Source organism: Camelina sativa, chromosome 15 (genome assembly GCF_030686135.1).
Source record: "Camelina sativa cultivar CO46 ecotype springtype chromosome 15, ASM3068613v1".
Classification (NCBI taxonomy): domain Eukaryota; kingdom Viridiplantae; phylum Streptophyta; class Magnoliopsida; order Brassicales; family Brassicaceae; genus Camelina; species Camelina sativa.
The window spans coordinates 8,717,164-8,738,609 of record NC_141894.1 but is presented as its reverse complement, the minus strand read 5'-3'; the positions used below and the strand labels follow the sequence as shown (position 1 = coordinate 8,738,609).

Below are 21,446 nucleotides of genomic sequence, written 5' to 3'. Positions count from 1 at the left end.
CTAGGACAAAAAAAAAGAGTCCAATTAAAATAAGCAAAAGACACGCACCTCTTCTTTTTTTTTTGCGTGGGTGGGAACAGTACACTGAAACTGAAGAAACAAAAGACTATGGGCGCGTGGCGTGAAATATCAACCACCCATCTCTCTAATCTCTTCGTCTCGCTATTTAATTACTCTCTCTCTCTGGGTTTCGATTTTCACATGTAACCACGGACTAATTGGGTTACACACAGATATGGCTTCTCTACCGTACGGAGTTTCGAATCTATGCAGAAATCAGGAGGTTCTTCTGTCTTCGGCTATACCGTTTCGTCCGGTTGGGCGACAATTCACAGGTTTTTTCACAGTTGATAGAATTTTCTCACAATCGTTTTCGACAAAACTAGTGATTTTTTTTATAGCTGAAGCGGTGGTAAAAACTCTCCTCTGTTTGTTTGAGATGATGCAGGATTTAGAGCTGCGAAGAAAGTCTTATATAGATTCGAAGGACATGGATTGTCATCATCACTAGTAGAAAAGAGAGAGAAACAAAGAATGAGATGTAGAGTTAGCTCAAACTCTACTGAAACTGAAGACGACTCTGCCACAAAGACCAAGGTCTCTCCTCTCTCTATCTCTCCAAAATTTCAATTTTACATCATCATCATCACCCTAGTCCGTAGTAGTAGTAGTCTCTCATGTCCTGACGCAAACTCTGTTGTGTAATAATTTGGTTCCATAGACGACACCTTTTGGATACACGAGAAAGGATGTTCTGTTGATAGGAGTTGGAGTGACAGCACTTGGTATCGGCCTAGAGAGTGGACTTGAGGTAATTCATTATCTTATATACTTGATATCTACCTTCTCCCGAGTACTCATTTGTTATTGTGAAATGGGGTAGTATGTGGGAGTGGATCCGCTGCAAGCAGGGAATGCAGTTCAGCTGATACTGGTGCTGGGTTTGACTTTGGGTTGGATTTCTACTTACATCTTTAGAGTCGGTAACAAAGAGATGACTTATGCCCAGCAACTTCGTGACTACGAGTCTCAAGTCATGCAGGTTTGTACTCTTCTTAATCAGGCTTTTTGATTACATAACTTTACCCAACATTAACATATATTGGTTGGTTTGGTAATGTGCAGAAACGGCTAGAGAGCTTATCCGAGGCAGAGTTAGAGGCATTGATGGCACAAGTTGATGAAGAGAAGGCCAAAGTTGACTAGGTTCTCTCCTTTGTGTTCCATCACTTGCAAAAGTTTGTAAAATAAAAACAGCACAGGCTTTCATTGTAAAAAAATTTCCAAATATTTTTCTGTTATCTTCCTTCTTGCTTGCTGTTTGTTGTATGAGAATGATACACACTTACTTACATATACAAATCGAAAGATATTTTGAACACATCACCGGTGACAGGACCATCAAGGGCTTTATACAAGATGAATCAAAACTCATGAACAAATTGAATCAAATGAATATGAAGTTATGAACAAATAGATCATGTTATAAACATTCGAGACTTATCTCTAACCCAAATGCCTTACGAGCAACGGGTATTCTGTCGAATCTGGGTGAAGTCCATTGACTAGAGCCACAAATTTAAGTACACAGTCAGTGCTGAGTAACTTAAGCTTCCATGTTACTGACTTCACTGTCCTTGTTTGTCTGGTTTGAAATGTGGAATCCTTTTGCTTGATCTTCAGTGACAAGCATGGGCTTCCTCGTGATTCAATAACCTGGATAAATAGACAGACTGCACATGAACAACTGAAGAAATACTGACATTATTGAGAGCAAAGGGAAAGAATAAACATTGTTACCATCTCAAATATGTCGGAGATGGAGCAGGTTGAGTCAAGTGAGAAATACGGAGCAGAAGAAGCATCTGTCAGCAGAGAACTCAGCTGCCTGAAGTCTTCATTGCATATGAAGAGGTGTCCGCCCGCCACAAAGAGCGACCGTGGAAGCCACGTCACTTCTGTTCAGTTAAATAGAGGAAAATTTATTAACACTATAGTATATGGTCAGTGCTAATAGTAATACAGCTCGATATACATGACTTGTAAGCTAGTAAAACCCTATTAAGAGAAATAAATCATTCTCAATTCGCCAGAGTATCATAAACTGCGTCTAATCTGCATATTTATTAGACTAGGACATCACATTGAGTATTAAATAATTTCTTTAGAGTAGCACTGACTAGCCAAAAACCTGAGATTTGCAGGGTCCATGTAGATCAGAGACTTCACAGAAATGCCATCTATTATAGCTCAAATGATAGATCTAATGTTGTGGGTGTGAGCTTACACACTACATATCAAATCATGAGCTATTGATCTTGATCTGGTCGAACGACTATCTAGGCAAAATCATCGGGTTATACACTTAGAGATCTTACTTCACTTATGGTTTCAGGGTCAAATGGCATGTATATTGGACATTTGAGGTGAACCATTTCTCACTCAACAATCAATGTTATGAAAAAGAGAGAGAGCTTATACCTCCAAGAGTGCTGCTATGAAAATGGAGAACATTATACTGGAATATACTTGGCTTCAAACCCCTACATATATCTTTCTCAAACAATTCCACTTGAACATTCTCCAAACTGCCATTTAAGTTTCAAATACATGTCAAATCAGAAGACAGAAGAAGAATAGTAAAACAGCTGAAGAAAAAGATAATGGTTCACCTTCCCAAAGAACATTTTGAATCTGTAACCTGAGAATCCAAGAATTTTATGATATTGAGTAAAACTGTTGTTTTCTCAATGCTCCCTGTTATGAAAATGTACTCCGCATCCTCCCTAAAGCGTAGCCTAAACCAAAAGGAAAGCTAGAGGTCAGGGACATGGGCACATAATCAAGTTTAAAAGCAGAGCCATTAAAAACTAACCTCACAACCTGAAGTCCTAGACCAACTGAGACGTCTTGTATATCATCGATCGTATGCGAACACAATAAACTTAAGTTGCTCTCTGCAGGCACGAGGATTCAACGAAAAGTAAGTCAATATCAACAGAGCATAACACATTCGGAAAAGAATAAAAGCGGACGATAGGGAAGAGCAGTCTAACTTTGTGAATCAGCAGTAGAGACACCCACGAGCAGCACATACAGTTTTTCTTGGCTACTCAGCAGCAACACCACTTCCCTGCATTTACAGAGTACTGTCAGGGGGAAAAGAAGAGCTGCCACTCTTGTAAATTCATGACTAATTTGTAGTTATAATAAATCTAAAGAACAAATTATTCATACATGTGAATGGCAAAGGAACCCAAAACATCTCCATCCAATTCCATCGACTAGTTTTCCATTTTCAAATTGAATATCACAAAAGCCTATCAAGTCTAAAGAAGCAGATCTATGCGACCTCAGTGACTTTTTTTTACTCAGTATGCCTCTGTCAAAATATCATAAGTCTTTTAACTATAGAAGTGACTCAGATTACTTTCTTTCACCTGAACTGAAACCACAATTATAGAGAGAACAAAACTTACTGTTGTTTGCAGGTAGATTCTTGTGGTAGTATACAGTCACACGTAACGAATATCCTACAAGTCTCATCAACGCTGGAATCTGGCTGTGTTGATGTAAAGTATTCCTCCACTAGACCACCTATTACTTCAAGGGATTTTTCAGGTCCCAAAAATCTAGTACTTCTCTTACTGTTACAACCCGTAGTCAAGGAACCTTCTTGAAAATGATCAGAAATATATTCATCTTCACTAGAATCACTGATATCTGCATCACTTCTATGAGTTATTTCTCCATTATTTATGACACTATTTTCCTCCAGTAAGGAAACATCTCTTTTTCTATGCTTCCTCTTGCTTTTCCGTTTGTCAAACCAATGGTAAATCTGGTTAACACCAGAAGCAAGCTCACTTCTATGCAGTTTCGAAAGAATTTTAGTGGTCTTTGCTTTGAATGAATCATCTATCCTCCAAGTCTTTATGATGCTACTCTTCTCTGGTCGAGAGTCAAGGAAGTTTGTGCCTTTATTCCCACTAAGAGTCAACGCATCCTGTTCAGGATTTGATTGCTCAGAATCATAATCTTCATTTTCACTGCAGCTGCTTGTGCTATCAGAGGATGCCACTGAATACGAATCTGCTGATAGCTGTAAGATTTCTTCCACCAGGTTCTGACGCCGGTGTAAGACATCCTTTTGATAATGAGGGGGTGATGAGGGTAAAACTGATCCTGTCATATCCTGAGTAGCATCCGATGTTGACATGCTTCCATTTTCATCTGGCTTCCCATCGAGAAAAAATGCTTGATGCGTCTGACTTGGATCTGTAATTTGGAAACCTGGTAAAGTCCCTGGTGCATATCTCAATGTTTGACCATGATGCTTTGGTCCATTTGTATTCTTCGTGTAATACTTTTCCTCTGAATCAGTACTGTTCTCATTTTTTCTGTCATCCACAAAATCTTCTGATGGATGATCTATCCACTCCTTAAACTCTCGAAGCCAAAGAACAGAACGTTCTTTCTTCAACTGTTCAACTTTACTTATTAGACCAAATACATCAGCTTCGTGATCAGACTTGATACTCTCCTCTTTGCTTAGAGTCCCGGGGTCACATGAAGCAGACTCTTGATCAGAATTCACGTAGGTGCTTTCTTCCTCACTATCAATAGACGCAAGCCGATAGATTTTCTTCTGTGAAAAGGAAAAAGAGGACGATTATCAGTTTTCAATACGTATTTATACCACAAAACAAACCAAGAAACTGAAACTCTCGAAGAGCACATAGAGAAGCTGCCTATCGAGTGATGTGTATGTTCAAAACGCTTTTCAGAAAGCCATACCGTACTACACCTGTGGAATTGGTTTGGATATATTCTTATGTTGTTCATAGTGTCACGCAGGAGAAAGGGCCACAACAGCCACAAGCAGATTATAAATATGTAAAACTGAACTTTCTGCTGATTACCTTTTTTCTATTATAGCTACCTTCATCATCAGCTTCCTCTCTGGCCGGCGAGTAGAACCCATAGCTGGCAGGCTGACTTTTCCTACGGGTGACAACAACCTGCCTCTTCCAAAATTCTCTATTCCCAATATGTTTGCCATCTAGTTTCAACTGAAAAATCCGCACAGATAAGAAAAAGCATTTTGAGTCAAGCAGAAACTGAAAAGGTGCTATTTCTGTATTTTAATAAGATTCTATAGTCTCTAAAACAAAACTTACATCATTTGGACGAGCAACGTAGCTGAGGACATGTGCCCTATACCAACGAGCACAACAAATTGGATTTCCTTCCAACCACAGGTCTGTCAAGAATGAAAGACTCCCAAGAAACTCCAGTTCTGAAAAGTCGGAAATAAGGTTGAAAGAAACATCAAGGCCTTCAAGTGACTTCAAATTCTCAATCCCATGTAATGTAGTCAGCGCATTATTCCTCAAAACAAGTTTAACTAGGTGACAGGATACCTGCATAGTCCAAAAAATAGGTATATGGGTCATACTATTTCCTTATATCTTCTGTCTGTTCAAACTATGCCATAGTATTTTTAGAACTATCAAGACTAGCTAAATGGTTCAAGAGATAGTAACTAAAAAAAAATACAAATGTTAAGCAACTTCAGATCGAATGAAATCTATAAATGGACACGGAGAAATTCTGAAATTTCCTTACCTCACTCAAGTGAGAGATTTTTCTAAGTTGATTGAACCCGAGATCAAGGAGCTTCAACTTGAAACATCTCCGAAGATTATCCACCTTTGCAAACTTGTTCCGACTCAGATCAAGCGACTCAACAGATGGAAGAAGCTGCAATGACTCATCCATGAGCATAAGACGGTTACAAGCGCAAGAAACGAAAGCCAACTTATTCCACAGTGGTGAATCCTCAATCTCGGCGATTCTACTAGCGAACACATGCCGCAACGCATCCTACATTTATTCAGTGGAGGATATACCCGGAAATATATTAGTCAGGGACTTCCAAAAACGAGTCAAAAGACAAGCAAAGCACATGAAAAAAAAACAAACTCATACATGAACCTTTAGTGTCCTGAAACCTCTGAAGAAATGACATGAAAACCTTGCAGCGTTCATTTTCCGATTCCAAATATACACTAATAGTTCCAACTATAGTCTACAGCCTAAAGCAACACAGAACAGAACAGAACAGAGCTATAACCTCACTCAATGCCATATTCGAAATGCACTAAACAAAGGAGAAAAGAGAAAAAAACTCACAGTGGAATTATGGCAGATCAACTTCTCCAAGGTGTGCCTGAGTTCGAGCAAGCCTTTAGCAGAAGAAGTAGACAAATCACAGCCACGGAGTTCCAAAACCTTAAGCTTAGAAAAAGGAAGAAGAGAGAGCGGCGTAGGATCACGAGCCGGTGAAGGAAGAGAAGAAACGACCTTGAGAGAAGGGAGGAGGCGGAGAATACGACGGAGCTGCTCGAGGGCACGGAAATCGCCAATGTCGGAGACGTAGGCGCGGAGATAGTCAACGGGAGCACCGGAGAGCATACGCTCGAGTTCACGGAGAGATTCGAGACGGAGATGAACATAATGAAGGCCAGCGGGGTTGAGTTTGAGAACATCGGTGGCGTCAATAAGCGAATCAGCTCTCTCTTCAAGGAACTTTTGGAGATTCTCTAGATATCGATCTCCTGTTATGATCGCCATGGGAGGAGATTAGGGATTTGAATTGTTAGAAAAAACCGAATTATAAAGGGAGAGGCTCAGACGCGGTGAATTGAGAAACCGCCATGGATCAAAGCTCTGATGGGGAAGAAGAACGATGATGATTGATTGATTGAGTGAAAAAGATGGCAAATAGGAAACAGCGAGGATGATTCTCTCTCCTCTGGCGGAATAAACAATAATAATATTATTATATTACACCTTGCCTTTCCTTACATGCGATGCTTTTAATAATCAAATTATAGTATTGTGCAATTACGAAATTTTAAACCATGGTTTCACCACTAACATAACTCTCTTTCAAACATTTCCGTAGTTACTAATTAGTATGAGTTAAAATAGTTAATACAATTTTTATGGAATTCAGATTTGTAACTAATTAAGAAAAAAGCCAGAAAATTTAAACTTGATGAGATACCAAAGGAACCGAGATCAAACTTGGAAGATAGAGACAGTGAGAAAACCAAACAATCTCAGAATCTATCGGAATCTTCTTCAACATATCTTCTCCCCTCACCATATAGATGCAAGGCGCTCCAATTTCGATGTCGAAACAACATATGATTAGCGTATTGTCAAAGATGAAGTAACTAATGCCACAAAACATTTTGAGTAGCTTAGGCAAGTTAGTTGTTGGCAAAGTCATTAACTTAATCCACACGGCATCCTCCTCTCTATCAATCTTCGTTTCCCAAATCTCAATCTTCCTTGTTTCGTAGCATTGCTTTAACAAGGAAAGCCGATCTTCCTTGAAAGCAGAGAGGACAAGTACATTGTTGTTATCATAGCCCACCGGACACGGCAGGAGACAAAAGGGTTTGAACATCTCCATGGAGAAATCAAAGGTTTCGATGAAACACTCATGAGTCTCGCGATTACGAGAGACCCAATAGAGATTCCCGTTCACGGACAAATGATCCGGGGAGGGGCACTTCTTATAAGGAGGAACATCAATATACTTGAACGTATGGGAAGAACACTCGTAGATCGCAACTCTGTCGTAACCTTCCTCGAGAGTGGCTCTGACTCTACGGAAGCAAAGAAAATACCCCAAGATTTTGTAGTAACCCTTTTCGGGTCTACTACTGTCGTATCCTACACCGCAAACATTGAAATCTTTTTTATCCTCGAAATCTATCCATCCAACCTGTCTCAACCACGGATTCCAAACCGCAACACCATGCTTCCAAAATTCACGAAACAATAAACCATCACAAGCCGTGATGGTGGTATATCTCAACTCCATTGGCTGGCAAGGAAAATCATAAGGTAGCTCACGCAGCTCTATCGTTCCGCCGCTAAGTTCTACGTCTATCGAGTACATCTTCTTCGATTCGGTCAGCAAGATGATTTGGGGACGGGAACGAGACAAGTGCTTGCTGGCGAATTTCTTGTCGTTGAAAAGACCGTTCCAGTGTTTACATACTGTCCTGAACCGAACAAGAGATTGAGCTGGAAGCCGAGACATTATCTCTTCCTCCATATCCCAAGGTAACTTTACTGACGCCATTCGGTGTTCTGTTTTACAATTCCTTTTTTCTTGGTCAAACTGTTTTTTAAAATAATTTTAGTTGCTTAATGCTCTGATTAATAGTATATATATTGGAGAATTTTGTCCCAAATAGACGAGGAAGTTCAAATAAAATAAAATCTATCTATATATATATATATTGTGGACAAAGATAAAGTTTTCTTTTGGTTAAACTGTTTTTTTTTTAAATAAACTTAACTTCTTTTTTTTTTGAGTAAACCTGTTTTTATAAGCTACAGATTAATCTGATATATATAAATATTAGAGAATTTATCCCACAAAGAAAAAAAAGGATTGTACAAAAAATTAGAAAATCAATTCTCATTCCTCAAATTAATTTAAATAAGAAAAATTATAAATTCAAACAATTTTTGAAAACACATATGCAAAAATATTTTCTTTTTAACAATTTTAAAAAATAAAATATTTTCTGATTCAAATTCTCGTGGAATTGAAAAGATATTATTATGGTAAAGATAAGAGGAACCGTGAAACCATATTATGGTAAATATTAAACCAATAATCCTACTCTATTATATTAGATTTCACGGTTTCACCACTCACATAACTCTCTTTCAAACAATTCCGTAGCTACTAATTTTTTTTTATTATAAATCTATAACTAATTTTTCTTTTTGCAGAATAGAGAAATCTATATTATATAGAATGGATGAAGTTTGCTCTATTTTATAAAGGTTTTAACTTTTAAGTATGAGTTAAATAGTTCATACAATTTTTATGGAATTCAGATTTGTAACTAATTAAGAAAAAAGCCAGAAATTTAAACTTGATGTGATACCAAAGGAACCGCGATCAAACTTGGAAGATAGAGACAGTGAGAAAACCAAACAATTTCAGAATTTATCGGAATCTTTTTCAACATATCTTCTCCCCTCACCATATAGATGCAAGTAGTAATGTTAAAATATGACTATTCTACCCATTTAAATCATGTCCGTTTAGGACCCGTTTATACTCTACTCATTTAGATCCTGTACCCGTTTAGACTCTGCCCATTTATTTGGCCCGTTTAGATGGATTTTTTTTTGCTTTTTTTTTTGCTTTTTTTTTTCTTTTAGAAAAAAAAAACTAAAGCTTGTATAACTTGTATATTTAACATTAATGATATATGAATAAAAGTATAATAGAGATTAGAAATAATCAAATTATTTTAGAATAACATAAGTTCACTAAACAAACTTAACATGATAATCTCATAATTTCCAATTTCAAAATGCAAAAATTATAAAAGTACTACTACATAGATAAATCTCATGACCATAAGGCAACAGAGAACCATAAACAACAGAAGCAACATATATTCAATGCATGATAAATCTCCTGATCATAAGGCCTTCGAAATGCTTGCGGTAGTCTTGACCGTGGATGTCGAGATCTTATAGACTGTGGTAATGGAAATAGCAGCGATGTACTAGCACGAGCTACCTGGAGAAATAATGAGAGTGCCAGTGCTTGTTTCCAAGAAGATGGTTTTCCTTATGGAATCTATTTGAAAGCAGTCATTCTTACCAATCATTCTAGTCTCTTCACAAGATATAGTTACTCTCTCTTCTGGGGGTTTCAGGTAACTGTGTTTTTTTTTTGTTTTCTTTTTCTTTCAGTTGTTTAGTAGGAAGCTAAAAACAAATACTCAACTACTTTGCATTGATTGGCATATTTGGAACTCTTCATTAATGTCATTTTTTTGTTTATAATTCTCAAAGCAAATCAGCGCTCTTGCTGGTAACCAAGTCCCAAGCTACTTTCTAGGGGAGGTGTTCTTTACCATGGGTATCATTGGTAAAATTTAAGCAAACTATAAGCAAAATATATATATATTTCAGCAAATTATAAGCAAAATTTAAGTAAATATAAAAAGTAGAAAAAGGTTCAAATTTAAATCGCCAAACGCGGTCATTAATTATTAAACTATACCAAAAAATGTAAATTTGTTGGATCTTACAAGGAGGGCGGATTTTTCATAATCTATAACTATTTATATGTTCTTATATTTTAATCTTTTCTTGTGGTTTCAATGTTAAAATTCTTTTTGATATAAAAATTTCTTCTTATATGCCTGCAGGGTGACCGAAGTCCTGAAGATTGTTATTCATCTTGCAAGAATTTATTTGCGAAATTGAATTTCTTGCATTATCTTGCCTCTCAATAATACAAGAACTGGTACACTGGCAGTGGCAGAAAAATAATTTATAGGTATTAAAACAAATTTTTAATATAAATTTTGTTAAAAAGAATACACCTTAAAATGTATCATGTACGCTTACATTTTTTTTTTTTTTTGGTATGAACATGTACGCTTACATTTTGTAATCGTTTAATCATTGTTTAGTTTGTCACAATATTATCTTGATTTCTCGATTATATTATATGATGCAAGATGCATACAATAATGCGGAACATCTTAAGTAGCTCAGCCTCGAACCGTATAAAAGAGCTAAAACGAATTTATGCTAATCATGTAGACCTCTAAATATATTAAAGCCCATTACAAAGATTTAATGGTGCATCTAGGTTAGGCCTAAATTATTGTTGGAGTAAGCTTGAAGAAAGCTTAAAGTGGTAACTAGTCCTAGTTCTATTATGTTTGTGGTGTTAAAGAGATAAGGATCAAATGTCTAGGAGTTATCTAGATATGTGAGGATTCCTATTAGGACTAGGATCTACGGCAAGAATCAATAAACCTATTTTTAGAAGGATCTTGAGTCATTTTTCATAAACCATTATGTAACGCAGGGTTCGGTAGATATGAAGGAGAATGTATATGCTCTACCTCTACCAGTGGGGCTAGAAGTTAAGAAACCAAATCAAAAGAATGAGATTTTCTCCAACGAATTGAATCAGAATAGAAGAACCACCATAGCACCACCATCAAGCTGGGCTACTTTCGTCTGTAAGGCCAAGATTTCAGGCTTCTCTTTTTTACCTTCTGTGATTTTTTTGAGGTTTTGATTCTTAATCTCTAATGTGAAACAAGAAGAGAATGAGATGAAGTTTTTGGAAACTAATCATCATGTGGGCTTTTTAATTATAGTCAACAGGTTGGCAAAGATTGGGATGACAATGAAAGTTGGTTCTGTTTTCTATTTTTATTCATTTATAATCCAAAATTGGTTGCTTGTAACTAAAGCATTTTTCTAAATACAATGGAAGAGGGAACATCTTGAGTATATATTTGACAAAAAGAAAGCAATACCAACTCACAAATGTGTATTATTATTTTGAATTGATGGAGAAGTAAACATCAATTGGATTGGTCCATACTCCATAACAACAGTAATGATTTCAATAGTCAAAGCTTTGAGTCACTGACTCATTGTTTCTCATTTGGTTTGAACTCTGTTTGGTTTAGTTAGTTTGGTTTAATAATAGAAATCGAATAAAATTGAACCGAACTTTAAAAATCGATCCGGTTTGGTATATTTGGCAACGGGTTTATTGAGAAGAATCAGAGTTAGCCAGATTCAAAAAGGCTTAATAGAGAGATGGGCCTTAGGGCCGAGAGAGGATCACAAAAGGAACAGAGCAATTGTGGTGTGTAGTAGACTGAAAGAGTGACGGAGATGGCGGCGAACGTGTGTCTACCTCCCGCGGCGGCGATGGCTGTCCGGCCAGAGGAAGGCGTTCCGAATTCTAAACCCACGCAGAGCGAAACTAAGCTCTATCTCACCAAACCTTCATGGAGAGTCAGAACTCAGGTGTGAAACCAAAAAAACCTCAATTTCTATATTTCTCTAGACTTTTGATATCTGAAATTAGAAAGAGCTGAGTGCTAAGGGGATATTCGATGTTTAGCAGTCCGGAGCAAAGACGTGTGTGAAGAGAAGGGAGAAAGACCGATGTGTAATCTGCCATGGAACTGGAAGAGTTGATTGTTTCAACTGTTGCGGGAAAGGTAATGAAACAGAACTTGTCTCTCTGGTTCTTGACTTTAATAAGTCTCATAAAGAAAATTGAATTCTTGCTTTTTTTTTTTTTTTGTGATAATATGATTAAAGGGAGGACGAATTGTGTGGATGTGGAAATGCTTCCAAGAGGAGAATGGCCCAAATGGTAACACATATTTTGAAGACAAAAGATGTTCTTGTGGCTTTGTATCTCTCTGATATATTTGATTCAAGAAATCAAGAAGTTTAGAGTTTTGGTCACAGGTGTAGGAGCTGTGGAGGGAGTGGATTAAGTGACTGTTCTCGCTGTCTTGGCACTGGAGAGTACAGATACATTATGGGATTCCGCTTCTTAAACCAAGACGATGATGTCGATCCACAATAATGATTTGCAACCTTCAATGATCATGTCCTTTCCAGTTATTGTAGATGTTCAATAGGCTTAAGACCTTTAGTTAATGTAAATGGTTGCTCCTGACTTGTTGGGGTTTGTTTGTAATCTTCATAGTCATCATGTTTCAAGTGAAGAGAAATCGCCACGTCTAGTGTCTTTTGAATCTACACGTCCTGTACTAGCCTGTCTTCATATTTAAAGAGTCAATTTTAGTTTTGAGCTGACTAATTTGATCAAGAATCAATGTCTTGTGATGTTTATCTTCGTCTTTGAGTTGGAACAAAACTCAAAACTCTTGTTTGAGTGTTTGGGAAACGAAGCTCAATTGGCTGAAAACTAAGAAATAAATTAAATAGATAATGGTTTTAACCGGTTTGACTAAACCGGAATTGATTTCACAATTGTTCACAGAAACTCAATTAAACTAAGAATATGAAAATAAGAAATAAATTAAATAAATAAATGGTTTTAACCGGTTTGACTAAACCGGAATTGATTTCACAATTGTTCACAGAAACTTAATTTCAGCCAATTGAGCTTCTGTGAACAATTGTGAATTCAATTCCGGTTTAGTCAAACCGGTTAAAACCATTTATTTATTTAATTTATTTCTTATTTTCATATTCTTATCGTTATGGCTTCCATTGCTTTGCCGGCGTTAAGCTGCCGGAGCTCAGGAGAACAAGTGAAAGAGATTCGCGTATGTACGAATCGTACCTGCCGGAGACAAGGCTCCTTTCAGATTCTCGAGACTTTAACGGCTCTCGCACCTCCCGAACTCAGAGTCACTCCCTCCGGTTGCCTCGGCCGATGCGGCGCCGGTCCAAACCTCGTTGCTCTACCTCAAGGTCTCATCCTCCGTCACTGCGCCACGCCTTCTCGTGCTGCTGAAATCTTGTTCAGCCTCTGTGGTGACGGTGGTCGTGAAGCTTCTTCGTCCTCTGCCGTCGCAGACGCTCTCACCGCTTTAGCGCTCACCAACAATGCTCTCTCTCAAATCGATGGAGGAAACTTCTCGGAAGCTGAAGCTCTTCTCACTCAGGTCTGTAGAATTTTACATATTTGTCGCAGTTTCCTCTCCCGTTCTTGTGGAGCTTGCTTGACCATAGATGTGTATGGTTGCAGGCTTTAGAGTTGAAACCTTACGGTGGCTTGCATAGAATCTTCAAACACAGGTAACAACAAGGACCAAAATTTTAATCTCTTGGTTACTGTTTCTTCAGAGATTGTTAGATTGTTAGAATCTGGTGATTGCAGAGCAGTAGCAAAATTGGGAATGCTTGATCACTCTGGGGCTCTTGAAGATATAAGCCGAGCTCTGGCCTTAGCTCCTAACTATTCTGAGGTATACTATGGAATGATACTCTTTTTAATTTTGTTGATTCCATGTTTGAATTCTTATTTTAATTCTACTTTTATGACTTTATTTACCAGCTCTACATTTGCCAAGGTGATGTCTACGTAGCAGAAGGTCAATATGAACTCGCAGAGAAGTCATACTTGAAATGTCTAGAGATAGATCCTTCTCTTCGCAGATCTAAATCATTCAAGGTTTGTTTTGTTACATGTCTTGCCTCCTTTATTTAGCACTTAAGCATAGAGGTACCTTCCCAATGGAAGATGAGCTGATATGCATGTGGCAGGGTGAATGCTCTGTTCGAGACATTTTACAAAAATTGTTTGTGTTTTAACTATCATTACAGGCCCGGATTGCAAACCTTCAGAACAGAGTTGTTGATGTAGATGTGACATAGAAGTATTCTGACATTGGGAGTTGTATCTGGATGCATACTGATAGATGTCTACGTGTTTTTCATAAAAAAGGTAATTCTTTTTCCTCTACTAGACGCTTACAAGAAATGTCTCTTTTTTTGGGTAGAAGGTTGGGGTTTCCAGAATGGCAAGGCATGCATATAGTTTATTAGTGTATCAAGATGTAATGACATTGCGCTGTATATATAATATTATTCAGATGATATTATCAAAGTTAATGACATTATTTTGGTACCTAAGACTACCCAAACGCCTATCTTTGATAAACATTACGGTACTCAAGGAGCTACGTTAATGCTTAGCTTCTGGCCATTTTCACAGTGATCATCCACTCCGCAGATGAACCATAGCTTTCCAACTTCTGATATGATTATTGAGTCGTTGCCTTTGGTGAAGAGAGATGTGTAGTTGTCTGTTCTACAATCCGTGTATGCTGTAGAGTTAACTTGCATAACATTATGCTGGTCACTTTTGTAGTTGAATACTGTTGAAGAAGATAGAGAGATTTAGCAAGGTGAAAGCTGAACAAGTGAGATGGGATTCAACTTTGATTTTGCTGAATTTAGAAATCCAGGAGTTGGAACAATTACCTAAGACATCGCCTACATGAAACTCTCTTCCTTGTGTCCAGTTGGTATAGTTTGTAAAGAGCTCCCAGCCACTGCTGTCGCCAACTATATGTTCTGTTCCTTCAGATATTAGCATGAGAGAAGATATAGAGAAAATGGCATAGAGTATAATCGTGCCGGAGACTCGGCTTCTTATATGAAACATTGCTATCTCCTAACCTATTGCTTTCTCAGTTCTTTCAGAAATACAGTATGTTTATATAGCAGTAAGCATTAGTGAGTGGGAAGGTCATGACATTGTTGTGTTTAACCAGATAAGTGAGTCATGAAAACCATACATATGTGGATCAAGGAGTCACACATTGTTTGCGGGCTACAACAAACAGTGCATCGGGGCGATGCACTGAAAAGCATTACACATAATAAAGCGATAGAGCATACACACAGAGTCGTGTATGCATTTTTCATAGTATACTAATACACCAAAGGATTAAGCTAATTAGGCAAGTTGAAGGTGCAACATGATGGAGCAGCAGCTGATGGCTTTGTAAACAGGTTAATGTTGTTGAGCTTCTTCAACCACTTGAATCCAGCTTTCTCTTCGGCTTTGTTCTCCTTCTTCTTCTTGGTCTTATACTTATCCAGGCCAAAGCATCCCGATTAAAACCTTATCATAGGCGGGCTCCGAGTCCCTCGATGCCTGAAGCGAGTAGATGCGGTTCTGGAGAAGGCAGACCTTGTGAAAATGATCATCTCTCATCTTAAGCACACACCGAGCGAGCCCAACAGCTTCGTTCTTCATGAACAACGCCTCTGTGGCCAGCTCTCTGTTCTCCTCCAAGAGAGAAGTGAGCTTGTAGCCAAGATTAGCGTTTTCCAACAGCTACTTCCTTCTCCATCTCCAGCAACATGATGAACTTCTTCAACAGCTCAATAGTCTTGGAAGCTTCGTGAAACTGCTGCTCTTTGTAAAGTAACTCGTGTTGCACAATCTCTTTGTCCAAGTTTGCGGTTACGAGTTGAGAAACAAGCTCATCCACTTTCTCTGAAACAGCAGAAGAATCTTGACTCTGTTGAAAGGATAAGTTGCTGTCGAAACTGATCTCACTGACGGAATCAATGTCTGAAATGCAGTCGTCGTCCTCGTTGTCGTCTTGGAGAGTGTGATTAGGACGAGAGATTGTGGGTTTAAGCAGCTGCAGATTCGGTTTGGTAGGATGAGAAGAACGACCCAGGAGAGTAATGTAGCCGTTGTAGAGGTCAAGACAAAGCGAGAGAAGGAGGGGTCGTCTCTGGTAAAACCATTCAGCTCGTTGAGCAAATGTATCATCATCTCCTTTGTTTTCTTCAAAAGCAGACACACGAAGGATTTGCATCTGAGCTTCAAGATCTGTTTCCAACATTTTTTCAGACAAGAAGTGATGAGAGATAGAGAAAAGACAAACTGAAAAGAGAAAGAGAAAAAGGGGGGTCCACTGTTTTCTTCTGTATCGAGCTTTTGTGTTTTGAAAATGTGAAAAGCTCCAAAAAGAAAATGAGGAGAGAGAAGAGATTTGAAAATGTACCGGAGAGAGATGACAACTGTGGAGGAGGATGAGTAGCTTCCATGGATCTTTTGCTCTTCATCTTCTTAAACCTGGAAGAAGATATACACTTGTTTTTAGTTAGTGGTTTGTGTAAATCTTATAAAGCAAAATGAGAATATATGCAAAGATCAAGAAAGAGAGAGAGAGAGAGAGACATTGATGAATTTTTCAAGAAGATAATAAATGTTACAGAAAAGGATATTTTGGATCACTGAACACTAGTATTAAAAAAGGATCGGAGTGGGAAAGAAGATACAAACCAAGAAATAGTAGCGAGAGAGAGAGACACAACTGATCAGAGTAGTGCAGAGAGCATATTTAACAGGCAAAATCCGCCAAAGCAACAAGCATTTGATTTTGTACCATTCATGTCTTAACACGTAGATTACGTATTTGGACTTAGTAGTTACGGCCCGTTTACTATTGCGCTTAATAAATCATAGTATTGTTGAATTTTGAGATTCAGTGGTTTACTGACAAGTCTGACATAACAAAAATTGATATAAATACAAAGTGTGGTGTAGAAAGGAATAAAGAAGAGAAAACACTTAATGACCTGCCTGAAAGAGAGAGGGTTATTCTAATTTCTAAGTGGAGAGAGCTACGTACATATTCTCAATTCTTCACAAACGCGTATCTGTGTTTGTGTATTCACTCACACTCACAATCACACGCTTTACTTATTTAGTAGTATCTGCATTCAAAAAAGCTCAAGTGTGAAGTTTGGTGAGACCATTCCAATTTATTCTTTTTTGTTTTTGTTTTTTTCTCTCTGTATTTAATTTATATGGGGCCATACTATTATTTTTTGAAAAAAATTAACAAAGTAGTAAACAACACACAAATTCCTCTCGTTTGGTGCAAATGAGTGGTTCGCAGAACTGAAGTTCCACCGGTCAAAATGTGTAAACCGATCTTTTTCCCCAAATTAACAGCTTCGTCGTGAATGAGCTTCGTCCTGTATTTGTGACCCATGTTATAATTGAGCTTCTTTCTTCTCCGACCCCCTCAGGTTCGCTTCAATCCTTAAGCTTTTCATGTTTGTATTTTGCTAGGTTTAAGTTGATTTTTTCTGGTTTTGTTTTAAAGTATATGGGTTCATGATTGTTCATGATTGTTTTCATGTTTGTATATGGGTTCATGGTATAGCTTTAAGTTTTTATTTCTTTCATTTGACAGAACTCGATCTAGTGGAACTTCGAGCACTTGTGATATAGTTTTGGTAGCTCAAATCATCACATAGTCCAAAGCAAAGACCTGCAAAAAGCTCTTAATTCGACAATCAAGTTGGTGCCACTAACTCAAGAGGTGAGCTTTGTTATCGATCTCTCTTTCTATCTCTCTCTCACTGAGTTTATTGTATTTCTGCCTCTAGGGTATGACTATGTACATTGTTGCCTTTTCTACTTACCTTTGAGAGACTCAAGTAAACATAGCTGACATAAAGGTCTTTCCTTTTGTATTGTTTTTCTTGTTTAGTTCTACACTGCTAGAGGTTGGGTTAAGCGATTTGCCTCCTCTGCTCGTAGACGCTTACCAGGAACCATGAATCCTCATTCCAAATTCGTTCAAGTCTGGGCAAGAATCTTAGCCTTTTCAAGCTTAGTGGCCATTTTTATAGATCCTCTCTTCTTGTTCCTCTTTTCGATCCATCATGTATGTTCCCTTTTTCTTGCTCATCAATCTCTTTCTTGTGTCTGTCTACGTTTAGTTTCATGAGTTTAGTACTACTACAGGAAAACAACTGCATAGCTATTGATTGGCCTAAGACAATAAAATTGGCGTCTATTAGAAGTATAACGGATCTTATATTCTTTATGAACATGCTGCTTCAGGTGTGTCTCCTTTGTTCCCATCTCCTTACCCTATATATGTAAGGGAACTTTATTGGCTTTAATGCTTCTCTGGTCATATATGTGTTGCAGTTTAGGTTGGCCTATGTAGCTCCTGAATCTAGAATAGTTGGTGCCGGCCAATTAGTTGATCATCCAAGCAAAATTGCTCGCCATTACTTCCGAGGAAAGTTTTTTCTTGATCTGTTCGTAGTGTTACCCATTCCACAGGTATTCTAGTATTATTAACCTTCAAATGTTTTTGATTGATGTTAACTCTAATATTGTCGTTTGAACGGTAGATTTCTTCTTTCTTTTGCTTGCAGGTTATAATGTTATGGGTAATACCAGTATACTTGGGCATACCTTCGGAAGAATATGAGAAACAGATATTAGGCGCTACGATTCTTCTTCAATACCTTCCAAAGTTATGTAGACTCTTACCTCTTCTTGCTGGACAAACACCGACCGGCTTCATATTTGAGTCAGCTTGGACCAATTTTGTTATTAATCTTCTAACCTTCATGCTTGTTGGTCATGGTGTTGGTTCTTGCTGGTATTTTTCTGGTCTGCAGGTATACAATAATATATAGGACACAAATATATGTAATTATATATTCTCTCCTTACATCTATCAGAAGAGTTCAATATTTTGTTCTTGGTGTTTTGCTCTTTTTCAGAGGGTTAAGGCATGCTTGCTGAATGCTTCGGATATATCTGAGGATGTACGTGGATTTCTTATCGATTGTGATAATAGTAGAAGTTTTGCATCGGAGTCAGAACAAGCTCTCTGGAGAAACAGTTCTAGTGTCAATGCCTGTTTTCAAGAGGATGGTATTACGTATGGAATCTTTTTGAAGGCGGTGAATCTTACCACCCAACATAGCTTCTTCACTAGATACAGTTATTCCCTGTTTTGGGGATTCCAAGTAAGTTCATTTCAGGTTTGGTTTCTGTTGCAACGTCTATTAGTCTTTGAATCACTCTTTAACTAATCTCAATTTTTTTTTCCAATATTGAAAGCAAATAAGCACACTTTGTGGAAACTTGACCCCAAGTTACTCAGTGGGAGAAGTTTTCTTTACAATGGGTATAATTGGACTAGGGCTTTTGCTTTTTGCGCGGCTTATTGGTAATATGCACAACTTCCTTCAATCTCTCGATCGAAGGTAATCACATTTCATGAATTAGTATTTCAATATTATTCTTGGCTAAATCACCTAGTGTATGTCTTATGATGACTTGTTCATGTCCTGTTTCAGGAGGATGGAGATGATGCTGAGACGGCGTGATGTGGAGCAGTGGATGAGCCACAGACTGTTGCCAGAAGATTTAAGAAAGTTTGTGCACTGTGGCAGTTGACTTTCGTAGCCTATGTAATGTGTCCTTAAAAAACTAATCCAACTTAATAAATTGTTCAACGTTTTCAGGAGAGTGCGTGAGGCTGAGCGGTACAATTGGGCTGCGACTAGAGGAGTTAACGAAGAGTTGCTCTTTGAGAATATGCCTGATGATCTCCAAAGAGATATAAGACGACACCTCTTCAAATTTCTCAAGAAGGTAAACTTCAATAAGTAACAGCCACATTAAAGCATTAATAATTAGTATCCATCAGTCAGTATTCTTTTTGTGTACTTAATAATAAGACTCTATAGTTTTACAGATTCTAGTTCTGAATCTAACTGTTTATAGATAATAGGCATAGATTGACCACTACTGAAACTCAATTATAAGACTTTGAAATGTTAATTTGTTTGCAGGTGAGGATATTTTCCTTGATGGATGAAACAATCTTAGATTCCATCCGTGAGAGGCTGAAACAGAGGACTTACATATGGGGTAGCAGGGTGTTGCACAACAAAGGTCTAGTTGAAAAAATGGTATTCATCGTGAGAGGTGAGATGGAGAGCATTGGGGAAGACGGTTCTGTTCTTCCTTTATCAGAAGGCGACGTTTGTGGTGAAGAACTTCTAACTTGGTGCCTTGAACGCTCTTCTATAAACCCCGGTACTAATAAGATTTGACTCTGTGTTCATAACTTTAACTTGAAACACAAATCTTGTTAGAAGACACTTGATTGAGGAAAAGCTTCGAACTGAACTTGCAGATGGGACGAGGATAACGATGCCACCAAAGGGATTGGTCAGCAACAGAAACGTTAGGTGTGTGACAAACGTGGAGGCGTTTTCGCTGAGTAGCTGATCTTGAAGATGTAACGAGCTTGTTTCCAAGATTCTTAAGAAGCAATCGAGTACAAGGAGCCATAAGGTACGAGTCTCCTTATTGGAGGTTACGAGCAGCTATGCAGATTCAAGTGGCTTGGAGATACCGAAAGAGACAGCTCCAGAGATTATACACTGCTCAGTCCAGTTACAACCGTCAAATTGGATGATAATGTTTTGGTTTGGTAGATTAGTAATAATATCTAAGTAAAAAGACTAGCAGTTGTGGTACTCATAGTAGTAATATATAATATGCCTCGATGACTCATTCGTTTGTAATCTATAAGATGTCTCAGTGATTCACTCATTAGTGATATTGAAAGCTGAGTATGAAACTTCTTTCTCATGAGTGTTTTCTTAAGTTCCAATGACAGACATACTACAATGGGCTGTTGCAGATACAACTGAGTGGTTAACAACAACAGCTAAACCAATGCACCAGACGCCAAATTTTGGAAGACCTACGGTGATATGGCAAAAACCAGAACAAGGATGGGTTAAGTGTAATTATGATGTATCACACAAGGAGGGAGACCAGGATTCTGGGATGGGCTGGATAATATGAAACTCCAATGGTATATTTATGGATTGTGGATATGGTAAATACCAAGGAAGACATACAGTTGAAGAAGCAGAATGCACTGCATTAATATGGGCTTTACAGAGTACTTGGGCACTAGGGTACCGAGTTGTGGAATTTGAAGGAGATAATCTTACAGTAAACAGGTTAATCGATGATGGCCAACATAACTTACGTCTCCAACCCTATTAGAAGCATATCAAGTAATGGAAAACGATGTTTCATGCGACAAAATTCATGTTTCGCCATCGTGAAGGGAATTCTTGCACTGATTTATTAGCTAAAACTGCAATCTCATGTAATTCTCAATGGGCTTTATTCCATAATTGTCCAGCTTTCCTAACAACTCTTGTAAACAATGATTATGTTAACGCGCAAGCTAATAAAGTATTTTAGAAGG

The 21,446-nt window shown here is 37.9% G+C and overlaps 5 protein-coding genes and 4 pseudogenes across 19 annotated transcripts; 5 read left to right on the top strand and 4 right to left on the bottom strand.

Annotated features, from left to right (window-relative positions):
* Positions 1-54: 54 nt before the first annotated feature.
* Positions 55-1,381, top strand: LOC104746151 (uncharacterized). The gene is made up of 5 exons (XM_010467559.3): positions 55-335; positions 449-597; positions 722-811; positions 884-1,042; positions 1,126-1,381. Exons 1-5 carry the CDS (start codon positions 236-238, stop codon positions 1,204-1,206), a joined length of 579 nt encoding a protein of 192 aa, XP_010465861.1. The 5' UTR covers positions 55-235; the 3' UTR covers positions 1,207-1,381.
* LOC104746152 (uncharacterized) lies at positions 1,265-6,956 on the bottom strand. Of its 9 annotated transcripts, none has more exons than XM_010467562.3 (12): positions 6,196-6,868; positions 5,992-6,098; positions 5,629-5,886; positions 5,181-5,423; positions 4,923-5,072; positions 3,480-4,648; positions 3,057-3,133; positions 2,876-2,957; positions 2,673-2,798; positions 2,482-2,588; positions 1,801-1,958; positions 1,265-1,716 (listed from the first exon to the last, which is right to left on the bottom strand). In XM_010467562.3, exons 2-12 carry the CDS (start codon positions 6,049-6,051, stop codon positions 1,507-1,509), a joined length of 2,640 nt encoding a protein of 879 aa, XP_010465864.2. In that variant the 5' UTR covers positions 6,052-6,098; positions 6,196-6,868; the 3' UTR covers positions 1,265-1,506. The 9 variants fall into 9 exon arrangements, 6 of the variants coding, with proteins under 6 accessions (XP_010465864.2, XP_010465865.2, XP_087344587.1 ...); XM_010467563.3 differs by having other exon boundaries at positions 5,998-6,098; positions 6,196-6,866; XR_015582261.1 differs by having other exon boundaries at positions 1,321-1,716; positions 2,884-2,957; positions 6,196-6,853.
* Positions 6,957-7,054: 98 nt separating this feature from the next.
* Positions 7,055-8,167, bottom strand: LOC104746150 (F-box protein At3g17710 pseudogene; annotated as a pseudogene).
* A 3,210-nt stretch (positions 8,168-11,377) lies between these two features.
* Positions 11,378-12,708, top strand: LOC104746149 (uncharacterized). Of its 2 annotated transcripts, none has more exons than XM_010467557.3 (4): positions 11,378-11,901; positions 12,002-12,098; positions 12,202-12,256; positions 12,355-12,708. In XM_010467557.3, the coding sequence occupies exons 1-4, from the start codon at positions 11,767-11,769 to the stop codon at positions 12,473-12,475; spliced, it is 408 nt and encodes a 135-aa protein (XP_010465859.2). In that variant the 5' UTR covers positions 11,378-11,766; the 3' UTR covers positions 12,476-12,708. The 2 variants fall into 2 exon arrangements, with proteins under 2 accessions (XP_010465859.2, XP_010465858.2); XM_010467556.3 differs by having other exon boundaries at positions 11,669-11,901; positions 11,999-12,098.
* A 336-nt stretch (positions 12,709-13,044) lies between these two features.
* LOC104746147 (uncharacterized) lies at positions 13,045-16,623 on the top strand. Of its 4 annotated transcripts, none has more exons than XR_015582271.1 (6): positions 13,045-13,526; positions 13,610-13,659; positions 13,742-13,829; positions 13,919-14,035; positions 14,188-14,308; positions 15,141-16,623. XR_015582271.1 is itself a non-coding variant. In XM_019236879.2 (5 exons), exons 1-5 carry the CDS (start codon positions 13,119-13,121, stop codon positions 14,236-14,238), a joined length of 714 nt encoding a protein of 237 aa, XP_019092424.2. In that variant the 5' UTR covers positions 13,045-13,118; the 3' UTR covers positions 14,239-14,496. The 4 variants fall into 4 exon arrangements, 1 of the variants encoding a protein (XP_019092424.2); XR_015582269.1 differs by having other exon boundaries at positions 14,735-16,623; XR_015582268.1 differs by having other exon boundaries at positions 14,579-16,623.
* On the bottom strand, positions 14,383-15,039 carry LOC104746148 (mavicyanin-like). Its single transcript, XM_010467555.3, has 2 exons — positions 14,848-15,039; positions 14,383-14,741 (listed from the first exon to the last, which is right to left on the bottom strand). Exons 1-2 carry the CDS (start codon positions 15,029-15,031, stop codon positions 14,536-14,538), a joined length of 390 nt encoding a protein of 129 aa, XP_010465857.2. The 5' UTR covers positions 15,032-15,039; the 3' UTR covers positions 14,383-14,535.
* On the bottom strand, positions 15,124-16,519 carry LOC104746146 (kinase-interacting family protein-like; annotated as a pseudogene). Its single transcript, XR_015582267.1, has 2 exons — positions 16,392-16,519; positions 15,124-16,216 (listed from the first exon to the last, which is right to left on the bottom strand). The product of XR_015582267.1 is annotated as a kinase-interacting family protein-like (transcript).
* Positions 16,624-16,683: 60 nt separating the features above from the next.
* Positions 16,684-20,812, top strand: LOC104748286 (putative cyclic nucleotide-gated ion channel 19; annotated as a pseudogene). Its single transcript, XR_015582264.1, has 12 exons — positions 16,684-17,424; positions 17,592-17,720; positions 17,892-18,068; positions 18,149-18,247; positions 18,338-18,475; positions 18,571-18,819; positions 18,925-19,173; positions 19,268-19,413; positions 19,507-19,584; positions 19,675-19,804; positions 20,005-20,251; positions 20,352-20,812. The product of XR_015582264.1 is annotated as a putative cyclic nucleotide-gated ion channel 19 (transcript).
* Positions 20,800-21,442, top strand: LOC147926411 (uncharacterized; annotated as a pseudogene).
* Positions 21,443-21,446: the final 4 nt, after the last annotated feature.